General features: G+C 45.7%; 2 protein-coding genes across 2 annotated transcripts; both read left to right on the top strand.

Annotated features, from left to right (window-relative positions):
• On the top strand, positions 1 to 1,728 carry LOC110430700 (ethylene-responsive transcription factor ERF037-like). The gene is made up of 3 exons (XM_021448523.1): positions 1 to 192; positions 656 to 876; positions 925 to 1,728. Exons 1-3 carry the CDS (start codon positions 96 to 98, stop codon positions 1,489 to 1,491), a joined length of 885 nt encoding a protein of 294 aa, XP_021304198.1. The 5' UTR covers positions 1 to 95; the 3' UTR covers positions 1,492 to 1,728.
• On the top strand, positions 7,827 to 8,393 carry LOC8067685 (ethylene-responsive transcription factor 12). Its single transcript, XM_002437277.2, has one exon. The coding sequence runs from the start codon at positions 7,827 to 7,829 to the stop codon at positions 8,391 to 8,393; it is 567 nt and encodes a 188-aa protein (XP_002437322.2).

Consider the following 13,333-nt stretch of genomic DNA (forward strand, 5'->3'; position numbering starts at 1 on the left):
CGAACCCCTGGCACAGCACACACATTCGCATCGCTCGCCTGCACACATCCATCCGGCAGGTGGGGGGCGATCGAGTTCAGATCGAGCGAGCGAGGATGCAAGGCGGCGGAAACATCATCGTGGAGTTCGCGAGGCGCGCGGCGGCCTTGGCGAGGTTTGAGTGGGCGGCGCGGGTGGCTGCCCGGCGGCAGGGTTTTCTTTTTCGGCGAAATTTCGCCGAAATTTCCGAAATTTCGCATTTTTCAGTGAGGTCCGAAATTTTTTTTGTATCGGTCAAATTTTTCGGTTAAATTCATGTTTCGCTTCAAAATTACTCCAAACAACAATAAAATGACCCACCATATCTTCTAGTCTTATCAAAGCCCTCAATTTCTTCAAAATTATTTAATTTTCTCACTCACATATTCCATGACACTAGCATATGCAGCTCGCCCCACCGTCAGCCCGCTATACTACCGCAATAAAATATTGTGTTATTTCGTTAATATTATATAAATTTGTGATGAGTGATATATTAGAAAGCTTTTTTAGTAAAATGATGTCAAATTTTTTAAAAAATCAATTTGAATTTATTTAAATTTCATCCGAAATTTTCGAAATGTCCGAAATTTCTTATTTATCGGCAGGTGCCGAAAAAATTTTCCTACCGAAAAAGAAAACCTTGCCCGGCGGCCGGTGAGGAAGTACCGCGGCGTCCACCACCGCGAAAACAGGTACTGCTCCGTGATCTGGAACATCTACACCCGGCGCCTGCTGTGGCTCGGGTCGTACAAGACCCCCGAGGAGGCCGCGTACGCGTGGGACGCCGCCGCGAGGCTGACGCGCGGGCGGCACTGGGCCAAGACCAACTTCCCTGAGCCGGCGGCCTGGGCGTGGGCGTGGGCGTGGGCGGTGCCAGCGCCCGAGGTGGTGTCGCCCGCGGAGCTCGTGCTCGCGCTCCCGATGCCCGCCACAGCGCCGGCGCGCCGGCGCGACGACCAAGCTGCGGCGGTGGCGGCTCAGGTGTCCTTCGACAACTGGCTGCTGTCTTCGTCGGCGGCCGCAGCAGAGCCACTGCATCGTCTGCAGGGAGCACCGGCGGTGGTGCTCCCGGACCAGCAACAACTCACGGCGGCGGCACTGCCACCGTTCACACAGTTTTTCCACCTTTCAGGTCCCGCCGCTGCTGCAGCCGCCAACAATGGCGGCGGCGCTGTTGTCAATCCTTCCAACCCGGGCGCCTATGTGTTGACAACGCAGAACGTCAAGATGCTGCCCACCAATCCGGCGACCACCGCACTAAGCGGCGGTGCCGCCCCTACCCACCACCGCGAGCTGCCGGTGTCGCAGGCCAGCGTGTCTGATCTGGCCGTCGTCGAGGATAACTTCACCTACGACGGTACGTCCACGTCTGCTGCACCTCCTCCAGTGCCTCCGCTCACTCCCAAGGATCTGCTGCTCCAAATCGGCCTGCCTGCTGCAGGTCGCGGCGGCCCGGGTGGGGCGCAGTAAGGAGAGACAGAAGCTGCGTCAGGTGCCGAGGGGCTGCCGATCGACTGCGATTATCTCATGCGGTTCCTTCGAGTACTCAACATGTGATCTTGTTTGCCGTCTAGTATCCATGATTATTAAGTATGCTTTTCTATTCCAAAATTCGAAAACAATGTGTTTGTATTATCGATTTAACTGTCTGGACTTGTGGTGCCTCTTAATCGTTTGCTTGGGTCATCAGTATGTATTGTTCTGTAGTATTTTGTAACTTGTTTCAGTTTCTCTGTGCTGTGAGCAAAAGAACAAAAAAATGTTGGCTGAAGCAAGGTCTGTTTGGTACAGCTTCGTTCGGCTCTCGCTCTTTTCTACAGTGTGTGTGTGGAGGAGTTAGAGCTCCACTGGTTGTTATGAATCTAGATCTGAAGTATTATATGTTTGTGTTTTGTTTAATCATATAGTATAGCTATTTAATTAGCCATCTCGTTATGTTTATGCTGGTTACTTATTGTGGGAATCTGGGAGATCTTTCCTTCAACAAGGGACAAGATCAACAATGTTAGAGAAAACATTTTCATGGTCGTTTTGGCACTACAGCTCTGCAAGGATAAGGTCAATAGTAATAATCAATGACTAGTCTTGTATTAACAAATCCAACAAAATTAATTTGTGCGTCACAGTAAGTTTGGTCAGACTAGTTACTAGTCAAAGTATTAAAATTGGTTTTCAAAACAAAGAGGATGTAACTGTGTACCCCTCCATTTAGGAAAACCTAAAAAGGTATAACGGTCGATTTGGTACCCCCTCCATATTTAGGAAAACCTAAAAAGGTATAACGATCGTTGGTTTGGTATCTAAACTGACTACAATATATCGTACAGTCTAATTGTGATGTTATGCTATTCTATAATACCGACCTTTTCATTTTGTTCCTTACCGTGTCAAATTATATAACCTAATTAGGTCCTATAGCCTGCTCTAATTCGATATCAAACAAGATTACCTATACAAGGAGTGAAACTGATCATAGCCTTATTTGGATTAGGTATAGTCTAGCATTAATATGTTAGTCATCTCCATCACGTCCCCTTCTTCCTCCCATTTCTGAGACTACTTTAGGTCTAGTAAGGGGCTTTGGAGTTGAGGCTGTGCTTGGAGAGGGAGGCAATAATAACAATCAACTTGGTTTTGTGAATGAGTTAACATGCCACAATGGAGGTATTATGGTTGGCCGGTGGTGGTTAGACTTGGGGAAGAAGGTGATTTTCAAGGCAATCTAATAATACTCCATGGCCTTGGACTGGTAGCCCTCCCAAAAATGGAATCCTAGATATACACCGGTGTATGTTTTCACACTAATTTGTATTTGTCACTTGTGATATTGGTTGATCTATTTGTTGAATTTTGTTTTTTTGTATACATGGTCCCATTTCATAGTTCAATGTGGTTCTCACTTCTCACCATGAAAATAATTATCAGTGGTCCATTGACAATGAAGGTCAAACGTTATAGCTGATGGCAAATACGAGCGACAATTGAAGATAGTGATACCAAACTGTCAGTCCCTTCTGGAGCTGAGGGTGTTGAGTCTTCAAATTAGAGGGTTAAACCTTTGAATTTTGGAGACCCTGCTACAGTTGCCCGCTAACTTTTACATGTTCTTTTCTCATCATGGTAGTGATCAATGGAGGAAGGAGATGGACATTGGAAAATACCAATCGTCGATCGATGATTGTAGAGTTAGACGAGTACTAGATGGTTGGTGCGGTCGGCGGTTGCTCGCAACTAGCATAGTATATATAAGGACCACATAAACCTCGTTTGTTCCTTCTAGAGTTAGGGGGCATTGAGTTCATCTAATAAGAGGGTTGATTCTTTGGATCCTTGAAGCCCAACCCTCAAGTTGTTCTTGAACTTTCAATAGTAGTTGCTCAATGTGACAACGACTAGAGGTGGTCCATCCACTACAAAGGTCAGAGGTGATGACCAGAGGTGGAGGAAGGAGCAGTGGCCATTGGTAGAGGCAGAAGAGTACCGGACAACCAGTGTGGTCGTTGGTTGTTGGCAATTGGCATAAGAAGCTCATGGACTTGCCTATCCCTTGCACTACCAAAGACATGAGCAATCCTATCAGCTATAGTTAATCCTAACGGTTTCCTAGAAACCGACAGGAAAGTAGTATAACTCATGTCGGTTGCGAAATCCCAATAGGAATGAGGAAGAAAATTCCTATCGGTTAGGGAATCTGTTTCAAAAACTGACGGGCTTCAGATTCCTGAGAGGCTTCAGAAACCAACTGGAATCCGTTTCTACTCGGCACGCAGTGCTAAAACTAAAACGCACGCGGAAAAAACAGAGAGTGGCACACTTATGTCCCGCTAAATTTTCATGAGTCCACTTCTTGATTGGGATACGTATAAAAGAAAATCCCTAACCCTAGCAAAATCTCCCCATCCCTGTGCCGCCTCCCACACCCATCGCGACCGGCCCCACGCGCCTTGATCATCGTGATCTACCGCTTTGCCTTCCCACTCCCGTCACGGGCCGCCCTTCCTTCGAGCCTTGGCCGCCTTGGCCGGTTCCTCCCTCCACGCCGCGTCTGGCTCATCCAATTGCGCCCGGGGTGCCGTAGCCGGCTCCTCAACCAGGAGCTTTGGGGTGTTGAGTTCTCGAATAAGAATGTCCAAAACTTTTTGATACTGGAGGAGGCCTTGCTCTAGTTGTCCTCCAATTCAAGATGAGTTGAGCATCAATCCTGATTTTGTTTCCATCTGCATCCAAAATTCAAATAAGCCAAGTCTAGCTTCCCCAAATTTTGTTCCCAAATTAATAGTTAGCAAACTTAATAGGGCCTAAGGCTATAGTTATTACTCCTTTCCATCCATCAATGTCCAGCATATATATATATATTATAAGGAAATAATTTAGAATTATATTTTATATTTTAATTTCTCTTCTGGTATATATATAATGTCAATTATTAATGAACATCGTCATAAATTTCATCCAAAGGAGACTTGCAAGTAGGACCCAAAAAATAAGGTGACCCACCATCAGAATTTTCTATTTCTAATGATGTGGGCTTCTTCTCTTAGTGTTTTATCATTCAAAATTTGTATAAACTTTTCCTACTAGGATCCAATGTAGTATGACTAGTAAGTGTTTTATTAGTACTTAAAAACACTAAGAGAATTCCTCTTTTTTTTTAGGTACCTCTTTTTTAGAGGATAAAAATAGGGATGACCTTCACCAATTCACAATAGCAAGGCAAGTTTCCGTGCCATTATCTTTTTTTAGGCAATTTCCGTGCCATCATCTTGCATTGTGTACTTCCCAGTTATTACTTGTAGAGTAAAGTCCATCAGCGGTCCCTAAACTTGTTCGGATGTGTCATCCCGGTCCTTAAACTCGTAAAATGACCGTTTAGGTACCTAAACTTGTTCGGTTGTGTCATCCTGGTCCCTAAACTTAAAAATCTCCCATATAGGTCCTCAAACTTGTTCAATTGTGTCATCCCGGTCCCTAAACTTGTTTTTAAGTCTTATCTGGGTCAAAACAGGACGAATCTAAAAACTCTATATTGAAAAATAATTCATAACTTTTTCATATGAACTCAAATGAAGATAAATTTTATATCAAAATTGTAGGCAGCAACATGATCTACAACTTTGCAGTTGAAAAGTTTTTAAATTAAAATCGTTTAGGTTCCCAAAATATTTTTTATAAGTTTATAGATTTTAAAATTTAAAATTTAAAATTAAATTTTATAACACTAAACGACTTCAAATAAAAAACTTTTCAACTACAAAGTTGTAGATTGTGCTGAGGACTATAACTTTGGTATAAAATTTGTCTTCATTTGAATTCATATGAAAAAGTTATGAATTATTTTTTATATAGAGTTGTTAGATCGCTTTGTTTTGACCCAGATGAGATTCAAAACCAAGCTTAGGGACCGAGATGACACAACTGAACAACTTTGAGGATCTAAATGGATGATTTCTAAATTTAGAGACCGGGATGACACAATTGAACAAGTTTAGAGACCGAGATGACACAGATGAACAAGTTTGAGGACCTAAACAATCGATTTGTGAGTTTAGGGACTGGGATGACACGACAGCACAAGTTTAGGGACCGGTAGTGGACTTTACTCTTACTTGTACTACTTACTCCACAATGCATTTTTTAGCAGCCTTTTATTATTCTTTAGCGGCAGTTGCTAGCTTGTCCCTTGTTTTCCGTAAGAAAGTTCATTTACATTTCTTTCACGAAAAGAGGGGGGAGAAACGTGAAAACTCTGGACAGGAAAGCGATAGACGGTTTTTCTTCTAAAAAAAGAAGAAATTGATAGACGGTTTGTCATAGAGATGTAGTAGAGCCATGATTTTTTCTATAGATTAGAAGACTCTATATAAGCATCCATTCAGTTAAAGGTAGAGCACTCAACAGTGCCTATCCCTAAGAAATGGCAAAAAAGCTAGATCGATCTCTTGTCACAAACGGTGAAAGTGTAAAAATTCCTATAGGAAACCAAACCACAACCTTTCCCTTTACCTTCTAGTATATACTCCCCACCATATACCCCAAAATGAGGGCTAGACTTTTTTTTTCCCTGTTTTCTAATATAAAAAAGAAAAAGTATTTGGTTGATGGAAAACCACAATCAATCAACTGAGATCAAAGATATATAAGAAAAATGAGCAAATAACAAACAAGTTCTTACCCGATTGGCGTTTAGATGGTATGCCGATTATTCGTAACCATATGAGGCTAGAAACATGAACATGCTCATCCTCGATCATGTGGCTTTTAGACAGGTATCACGCTTCTTCATAACCATGAGGCTAGAAAATATGAACATCCTCAACGTCACATAGTTTTGGTGGTAGTACTAGATATCTCTTTTTGTCGTAGTAGAGATTCGAGCCCTAGATCTGCTTCCATCCATAGAAGATCATAGATATCGATGAATTTCAGAGCAACAACATAGCGATAGACCAACACAAAGGAAGAGATTTGGGTGATTTTATTGCTAGGCTTATTGAGGGAAAGGGGAAGAGGCGAGGCGATGGATAAAGGAGGATGCAACATCGATGCATTTGTTCAGAGTCGGTTAAGATCCGCTTCCATCCATAGGAGACCATAGAAATCGATGAATTTCAGAGCAACAACATTGTGACGGACTAGCACAAAGGAAGAGATTTATTAGGCGATTTTTTGCTAGGCTTGCTGAGGGAAGGGGGAAGAGGCGATGCGACAGATATAGGAGGATGCAACGTCGATGCATTTGCTCAAAGCCGATTAGATGTATATATAGAGCGTGATCGAAGGCCATATACGACATGAACATCCGTAGCATCATCCTCACGACTTGCTTTGTCGTGGATTGCATCATACACTGATTTCAACATACCGCATTACGTTACTCAATTGTGTTATAATATAGCTATATTGATGTAACGAGGAATTAAGGTACACCGATCGTCGCGACCTCGTACTTAGGACGCAATGTTTCCTTCTCGAAAACCCTAAAACTCACATACAACTCTCCCTGTGACTCTCACACATTCCATTTTTTTTTTCAACCCTCACCAAGATGTTTGTTCATCATCCATCCATCCACGACAAATACTAGCTAATTAATTACCACTTCATTTATTTTTTACCGGCCAGGCTGGTTGGTGGTGTGCTGCATTGCCTTTCCCACCCATCGAGGACCACCGACGCAAGCAAGCAAGCCGCGGCGCCTGCGAGGATATCGTCACCATTTCTGGCCGTGCATGCAGAGTTGAAAACGGCCTAGGCCGGCAGGATGCAGCCCAACGCGGGCGCGGCTGGACTCTTGCGGGGGAACCGTCGCGGGCTCGCGGCCGATCGAGAACGCCCGCCGCGCGCATAACGAGCCGAGGCACGGCATGACGGAGAGAGAAGCTCCCGGAAATGCACGAAGCAAGCACGGCAAGCTATCGATATGGCGTGGGCCAACGCGATCGAGGCCAGCCGAAGCGCCAGTGGCCGGCGTGCAGTGAGTGACAGCCTTCGGCATCGGCACGGCATGGCACACACGCGACGCGAACGCGAGCTCTATATTAAAACCGCAGGTGCCCCTTGCCACATCCACATCAGAGGAGAGAGTGTGCATCTGTGGAGGCGAGGTATAGTGCTGCATCTGTGGCCTGTGCAGCCAGCTAGTGCAGAGGAGAGAGTGTGTTCGAGCCAGGATGCAAGGCGGCGTGATCGAGCTCGCGTGGCAGGCGGCGGCCGCGGCGAGCTGGGCCGAGCGAGGGACGCGTGGTGTGGCCAGCCGCAGGCTGCCGGTGCGGCCTAGGTACCGCGGCGTCATGAGGCGGGGCGACATGTACGTCGCCGAGATCATGGACGCCGCGGGCCTCCGCCCGGTGTGGCTCGGCTCGTACGCGACTCCCGAGGAGGCAGCGTACGCGTACGACGCCGCCGCGAGGATCGTGCACGGGGACAAGGCCAAACCCAACTTCCCCGAGCCTCCGGTGACGGCGCAGGTGGCAGGGGGAGGCGGCGGCGGCGTGCCGGCCGCCCACGCCGGGGTGCTCCCGCCGCTGGCGGGGCACGCTCGCGTGCGTGCGCCGCTCAACGGCCAGCAGCCGGCGCCGCCTCAGGCGTTCTACGTCCAGCAGGCAGCAGCGGCCTCTACACAGCACCGCAAGCTGCCGGTGTCGCAGGCCAGCGTGTCTGATCAGGCCGTCGTCGGGGATAACTTCACCGACGATGGTGCGTCCTCGTCGGCGCCTGCACGTGTCCTCCAGTGCCACGGCTCACCTGCTCCAAGTAGATCTGCCTGGTCGCGGCGGCCCGGGTGTGGCGCAGTAAGGAGGCAGAAGCCGCGCGTCAGGTGCCGACGAGGGGCTGTTATGATCGACTGTGATTATCTCATGCGGTTCCTTTGAGTACTCGACATGCATGTGATCCTGTTTACCGTCTAGCTAGTATCCAGGATGATTATGCATGTTTTTCTATTCCAATATTCCAAAACAATGTGTGTGTATTATCGATTTAACTGGACTTGTGTTTGATGTCTCTCCTGACCGTCGTCTGCGTGGGTCAGTATGTATTGTTCTGTAGTAGTTTGTATCTTGTTTTCAGTTTTCCTGTCGTGTGAGCAAAAAAACAAAAATAAGTTGGTTGAAGTATGGACCTATTTGATACGGCTTCGTGTCTAGCTCTGACTCCTTTTCTACAATGTGTGAAGGAGTCCTAGCTCCACTAAAGGGGCCAAAGTAGTCTTAAATCCAGATCTCAATAGTTTCGTCACCATGCATGTGTTTTGTTTACAGTTAATCATATTGCTAATTGTGATGTAATGTTATTTGAAATTAACACTTTTCATTTTGCTTCTTACTGTGTCAAATCGTATAACCAACTGATCTAGCAGGTCCGTAGTCTGTTTTAATTCGATAGCAAACAAGTTTACTTGTACAAAGAGGAAACTGATCATAGTCTTAGTTAGATTAGGCCTTACCATGCCAACCATCAGAATTCGATTGAGCTTGTTCGCTTGTCTAAAAAGCCATGGCTGAAAGTATTGTTCGCTGGTTTATTATGAGATAAGAGAAAAATATTATTGGCTAGTAGAAAAAGTACGATTTATGAGACAAACAAACGGAGCCGGTTCTTCCTCCCGTTCTACGACTACTTTAGGTCTAGTATAGGGCTTTGGAGTTGAGGTGCTTGGAGAGGGAGGCAACAAATACCAATCAGCTTGGTTTTTCTGAAGGAGTTAACATGCCACATTGGAGGTGTTATAGTTGGCCGATGGTGGTCGGACTTGGGGAAGAAGGTGATTTTCAAGGCCATCTAATACTGCATGGAGTTGGTATCCCTCCCAAAATGAAATGTTAGATATACCGGCGTATGTTTGCATATTAATTTGTGTTTGTTACTTGTGATATTAGTTGATCTATACCAGTGGAGGGTGCATGGCATGCAAACATCTACTAATGTTCAAAGAATCTTAGGTCCTGATGGCATCATTAATATTCACTCCAACCCAAAACTTAGGCACCCAGCTAGCTGGCAAAAACAGCAAAACGAGATGGAGCATTTCATGGACCATGATGATTGTCAACTGTTTGGCCTTGTTTGAAAGTAGTTAGCTTCACATCAATCCACATGTCTTGAGGTGGATTAGAGTGAAACTTGAACTAAATTCCACCGCAATCTACCCCAATATATATGGATTGAGGTCAACTAATAACATCCAAACAAGGCCTAAGTGAGAACTCCAAAACAAGGAATAGGAATCATGGACGATTGTTGATTCATAACGAAAAGGTATCAATCCTCACAAACTACTATGGATATCCGAAGGAAAGGGAAAACACCATTTGGGTTCATATTTGTAACACCCAAAAATTTACTCCTTTTTGAAATAGATGAAAATTTAATTTAATTGGTTATTTTTGTGCTCATGAAAATATAAGGAAAATAATATTTTTCATTAAATTAAAATTTATCATAAGCCTTAGCAACGTTGTTGTGCATACATGCTGGCACATAAGATTTGATGTAATGTTTGCTTGTTGCTCCTTTATGTGTTGAGTGCGCAATGTTTTTAAAATATGTTTTTGAGATCGATCTTCCTTCTTCGGCATATATTTATCTTTTTCTACAATCAAATTCCTTGTCTCTTAGCTCAAGATTTCATCCAGATTCTCTCAGAATCTTTTCTTTCAAATCTAAGTCACTCCTTTCAATTTCTCGTCCATTAGGAGATCTCTACAAAAGTTCTCGAGAATTTTTTTGGCCTTTTCTATGAGCATAATCTAATTTTTAGATGCTCCAAATTATCTTATCATGAGCTCCCAATACTTTATTTAGGTTCTTCATCTTCCATAATGTCTCCAATAATTTTTCCTAAATTTTTGAAGCTTCCGGAGTACTTTTGCGGCTTAAATAATAATTCTCGACTTTTCTAGAATTATTTTATCTATGAAATTAATTGATTTCGAAAATAGAAAAAAAATTCTAAGCACAATTTTCCACCGACTCTCTTAGGCCCATGTCTTTATTTACTAATGGGCTTTAATATTTAGGCCTATTAGAAAAGATAGAGGGTGCAATATCACTTAGTACCATATTGCTAATTGACGTTGAGGTGGAAAGTTCTTCTCCCTATATATACGTACTAACCCTTTGGGCAAAATACACCCAAATCACTTTAAGGATTAGCCCTTCATCTATCATTGATTCTCGCTTGAGAAATTCCACAAAGCCTCCAGAAGTCCATGCCCTAGATTGTCTTCCCCGAAGATGTTTCTATCTGCACAGCACAATAATCAATCGTGAGAAGACCATATGACTCTCAACCGCAGCCCCTGCTCCATCGTTGCTACAAACAGAGCAAAAAGATCAACGGTGCCACCAGAGAATCGATTCTTTCTGAGTTCATCATCGCTATGCATGCTCTCCTAAGAAACCGTGTATTCTCTAATCAGGTACTATCCGTGTACGTATACATGCTGAATTTCTATACCAATCTGCTCCTCACTAAGTTTGTCACTGAAACTCTTTTGCTCATAAAATACTCGTTTTAACTCCGTTTTTGTCCATTCAAATTGCGTTAGATTCGTTTTCACATAATGTCGACGAAAGCTAGTCGGCAGTCTACCTTGGGGTATACCCACGGTAGTAGTTTATCGGTAGACGGTGCGCAAACTACGAACTCGATGGTGACGCAAGACACGGACAAGCTTTTTATCCAGGTTCGGCCGCCGAGTTGGCGTAATACCTACGTCCTGCGTCTGGTCGTATTGATTTGTGTTGAGAGAATATGATCTGTCCTAGGGGGGTCCCTTGCCCCTCCTTATATAGTCTGGAGGGCAGGGTTACAGATCTAGAAACTAATCCTAGTCGGTTACAATTGCCATGGATAATTCGATATCAGTTCCTATTCTAACCGACTAGAATCCTACTTGATCTCCACGTCTTGTTTCCTTGTGCGAAACTCCGAGCTGTCGGATCAAGCTTTGAACTCGTCCCGTAGTGGGCCAAGCTTCCTGGCTAAAGTCTAGCCGTAAGGGTATAGGGGTTTATACCCCCACAGCTAGTCCCCGAGCACCATGTATTGTGATGCAACACGCCGTCTTGAGCTTCTTCGATCAGCGAGGCTTGTCGTCTTCCATAAGTGGGAAAATCGCCCAAACAGTTGCAACGGTTCCTTGACCAACTCGAAAGACAGTTGATCAACATTGACGTCGAAGAAACAGGTTGTTCGAAGAATGCATGGTGCTCTAAAAAAAAATTTCTTTCCTGGTGAAGTGTGCCCACTTTACCTTCTTGAAAGGTAGAAGCATCAGTAAAGCAAGCAAATTCACCGCTAGGTGAAGTGTGCCCACTTAGTCCCCGAGCCTGGTAGTAGGTGACGTAGGCACGTGGTGCCAGGGTCAAAAGAAAATTCCCCAAAGTAGTTTTGAGACTGAGATGCATCGCTAGATGCATCGTACCGATGTAGTCCCCGAGCTTGCTGGAAGGCGAAGTATGAGCCTTGTAGCAAGGTCTAAAAAAAAATTGAATTTACCAGTCCCCGAGCATGTCATGCTCGCTTGCAATTGAAAAGACCAATCGACCAGTCCCCAAGCACTTAGCGTGCTTCTTGGAATTATATGTTGCTATACTGTACGACCAGTCCCCGAGCGCCGAGTGCTCGGTGGTCGGTGCATGCTTTAAAGCTTTGAGCTGATAGACTGGGCAACCAGTCCCCGAGCGTCGAGTGCTCGGTGGTCGGTGCAGTCCTTGAAGTTCTGACTTGATAGACTGGGCAACCAGTCCCCGAGCGTCGAGTGCTCGGTGGTTGGTGCAGTCCTTGAAGTTCCGTGCTGATAGACTGGACGACCAGTCCCCGAGCGTCGAGTGCTCGGTGGTCGGTACAGTCCTTGAAGTTCCGAGCTGATAGACTGGACGACCAGTCCCCGAGCGTCGAGTGCTCGGTGGTCGGTACAGTCCCCGAATTGCTGACTCACTGGCGTATGTGTCTTCTTACTTTTGAAAAGATCTTTCCAATTAAAGTTGACGTGACGGGGTCTCCTGACGATATGTCAGACGGATGCATATATCGACCCCTTGGACCAGACCTGGGGATCGAGGGTCGTCCCCGTGATGGCCGCCAACACGTGTATGTGTGGCGCCAACGCGGGGATCACTTTATCGGTCATGAGGAGGTCGCCGAGACCGAAGAGGCCGCCAGGGTGGAGCGCGCGGCCAAGCGCCTTGTCGACGAAGTCAAGGTAAGCGGCTTTTTGTACTGCTGCGCATTCTTTTGCCTTGTCTTGCTTGATCGTTGTATGCTTGCTTTGTAGGACGTAATGAAAACGGCGAAGTACCGGAAACGGTGCTTTGACCAGATAGAAGGCGTCATGGCCGAGAACAAGGCCCTTGCCGCGGAGGTAGACCGGTTGCGGGCGGAGGTCGGGGAGAAGGTGGTCGAGATGAGCGCCGAAAAGGAGCGTCGTCTCGACCTCGCTCGTCGTCTGGCCGACCAGTACCGGCTGCAGGAAGGTTAGTCACACGCTCCGAGCAGTTTCGCGTACTTGTATAGTTTGCTTTGCTGACCAGTTTAGGATTCACGCAGACTTGGAGGAGGAGGTGGCGAGCCTCCAACAAGAGAAGGAGCAGCTCAGCCAACAGCTCGCCGGTGCGCAGGAGTCCGGGCGGCGAGCGGAAGAGGAATTGGGTCGAAGAGACCGGGAGTTAGCTGGTAATGGGTGCCGCCTTGTTGGTTGCTGCCTGCCCCTTTATTTGTCTGGTATGCCGAAAATAATATTTCGTTTCATTTGCAGTGCTCAAGGTGAACACCAAAAAGCACCTGGATGACCTGATCAAGGACCGGGAC

The sequence above is a fragment of the Sorghum bicolor genome, chromosome 10 (assembly GCF_000003195.3).
Source record: "Sorghum bicolor cultivar BTx623 chromosome 10, Sorghum_bicolor_NCBIv3, whole genome shotgun sequence".
In the NCBI taxonomy this organism is placed as follows: domain Eukaryota; kingdom Viridiplantae; phylum Streptophyta; class Magnoliopsida; order Poales; family Poaceae; genus Sorghum; species Sorghum bicolor.

Bases quoted from the DNA above. Each gene is read 5' to 3' on its own strand.
- LOC8067685 (XM_002437277.2), top strand. From the start codon at position 7,827: ATGTACGTCGCCGAGATCATGGACGCCGCGGGCCTCCGCCCGGTGTGG.
- LOC110430700 (XM_021448523.1), top strand. From the start codon at position 96: ATGCAAGGCGGCGGAAACATCATCGTGGAGTTCGCGAGGCGCGCGGCG. The intron at 193-655 runs GTTTTCTTTTTC...CTACCGAAAAAG, and splicing joins GGTGGCTGCCCGGCGGCAGG to AAAACCTTGCCCGGCGGCCG. The intron at 877-924 runs GCGTGGGCGTGG...TCGCCCGCGGAG, and splicing joins AGCCGGCGGCCTGGGCGTGG to CTCGTGCTCGCGCTCCCGAT.